At 39.4% G+C, this 2,373-nt stretch overlaps 1 protein-coding gene across 1 annotated transcript in view; it reads left to right on the top strand.

Moving 5' to 3' along the window:
* The window catches only part of SARC_04641 (hypothetical protein), a 2,932-nt gene extending 1,376 nt beyond the window's left edge, over positions 1-1,556 (top strand). Inside the window, exons 2-3 of the mRNA XM_014301530.1 lie at positions 824-1,064; positions 1,370-1,556. Coding sequence (XP_014157005.1) covers positions 824-1,064; positions 1,370-1,525 — 397 coding nt within the window. The 3' untranslated portion in view covers positions 1,526-1,556. The remainder of the gene's footprint in view (positions 1-823; positions 1,065-1,369) is intronic.
* The last annotated feature ends 817 nt before the right edge of the window (positions 1,557-2,373 follow it).

The raw sequence follows: 2,373 nt of genomic DNA on the forward strand, positions 1-2,373 counted from the left end.
GTCTATTTATCCATCCATATATTTTATGTGTCAATTATCTATTATATATATATATAAAATATATAGATATATGAACATATGCATATATATATATATTTATATATATATGCATATTTAAATTTATATATATATAAATATATACAAGTATATATAAATATGTTTGTTCTGCTGTATTTGGTTGTGGGTGTAATATGTGTGTAGTACGTATATGTATGTATTTTTATATGTCCACGCTCATGCAGATATATTTACATATGCCGATATAGTCGTAAAAACCTCTGTTCTGATATATATGTATATATGTGCTCGTGTACTATGATACATGTATTTTTATATATTCATAAATCTATCATCGATATTTATATATATATATATATGTGTGTGTGAGTGTATACGTAAATGTATGTTCTTGTAGATCTATATAGCTATATATATATATGTCTGTGTATATGTGTATATAATATAGTATATAAATATACATTGATATCCAATGCTGAAGTAACAACAGTAAATTTGAGAAAGTTGCACTTATAAGCAATCAGCTTTAGTATATCGAATATTTCGATGTGGTTTACATTCAAAATATTTATATATAATAGTATTCGATCAGATTACACAAGTGCTTCACTTAATCTTGAAATGTCGATTAACGCAATATACGGGTTTCACCGGCGGATGCTACTCGACCACATATCTCGGAGCACCATCACATGGGTGTATCTCATGTCCAGAAAGCTACCAACAAATGCTCATACACTCGATCCCCTGCATATCGCACACTGGTCACAATCTGACTGTCGTTGCCTACTTCTCCACACCTCAGCGCACCCGCGGCAAAGAAAGCGAAGTCAGACGAGTCCTCATCCTCATCTGCTGAGTCGAGTGAATCAAGTGCCTCAAGCTCAGCCAGTTCGAAAGAGACCTCGCCTGCACCGGCCCCTGCGCCTGCTGCTGCACCCAAAACTAAGAAGGAGAAGCCCCAGAGAAACAATGTCCCGTTCTCGCGTATAGATCAATCCAAGATTGCTGTCCATGACGACCGGTTGTGGAACAATGCGTACTCGGTAAGTAATGAGGAGACTCCAATGGGTTTGGTTATATGTCGTGTATTGTTTTATTACAGATATAGTATTTTCACTCTTGGCTGACCAGCAGATTGTGGGAGAGATAAGTTACTTTACGTGTAATTGACAAACACATGTTTTATAGAAGTGCAGATGTCGCGTTGTGGATTATGCGTGTTCTGCGCTGTCGCCCGCCTGGTAATATATATGTATATGTATATATGTGCGGACGTGAATACACGTGTAAATTCCCATGCATATATCTTTAAAGCGTTTGATGACACTATCACCTCAATCACACGCAGTCGGAGCATGCTGGTAGCTGGGGAGCCAAAGCCAGCGAAGATCTGCTTAAAGTCCGAGGAAAAGGCTTCACACGAGAGAAGAACAAGAAGAAACGGGGCGCGTACAGGGGTGGCGAAATCGATATGAACGTGTCACACTCCATTAAGTTTGATTAGTGATATCTTAATAAACCCAAATATTAGCTTGTAATGGCCTGTGCTCAGGTCTCGCGCTGCATGACATCTGGTGTACAGTTTACAGTGGATGTTATACCTAACGAATATCTACCAGTAGAGGTGCGCGGGTAAGCCTTCGGATATGAAGGATTGCACCAAAGTGACCTTACTTCAAGTAGGGTAGTAACTAGTATAGACATCCTGCATTAACAAGCATTGCTTCAACTTGAAATAAATGTAAAAGATCTTTGATTTTCTGACAGCTGCATGGATCAAGCGGCGAGAGTTGTGTCGAGAATCCTGTTTGAAGCTAGCTGTGTTGTTGTTGCACGCGAGAGCACCAATATTAATGTATGCAAACCATGCAGCGATTTATGGAGGGTAACGTTGTTTATCTTATACAAAACAAAATATTCGCTATAACTGTGGGTGGCACTGGCCGCAGTCTTTAAGGCTCATAAACTATTTGTACACCAGTGTACATATACAATACCCCCAAACTAAACAGTTGTCTAATGTTGCTAATTTGCATACACGAGTATTCATAAAGGGCTAGGCTTAGCTCAAAGCTTTGTACTGCTTTCGCTGGCCTTATTTAGCTCGGTGATAACACGCAGCTGGCAATAAAGCGTTAAATGTGTATTGAGACTGACACGCAATGGCATTACAGATACACATCAGTAAAAGAAACTCCTATATATAAATACACGCACACACACACACACAATCACACACACACGCACAAACACACACACTCTCTCACACACACACAACACACACACGCACACACACACACACAAACACACACACACACGCGCGCACGCACACACACACACGCACACGCACAC

Source organism: Sphaeroforma arctica (assembly GCF_001186125.1).
Source record: "Sphaeroforma arctica JP610 unplaced genomic scaffold supercont1.268, whole genome shotgun sequence".
In the NCBI taxonomy this organism is placed as follows: domain Eukaryota; class Ichthyosporea; order Ichthyophonida; genus Sphaeroforma; species Sphaeroforma arctica.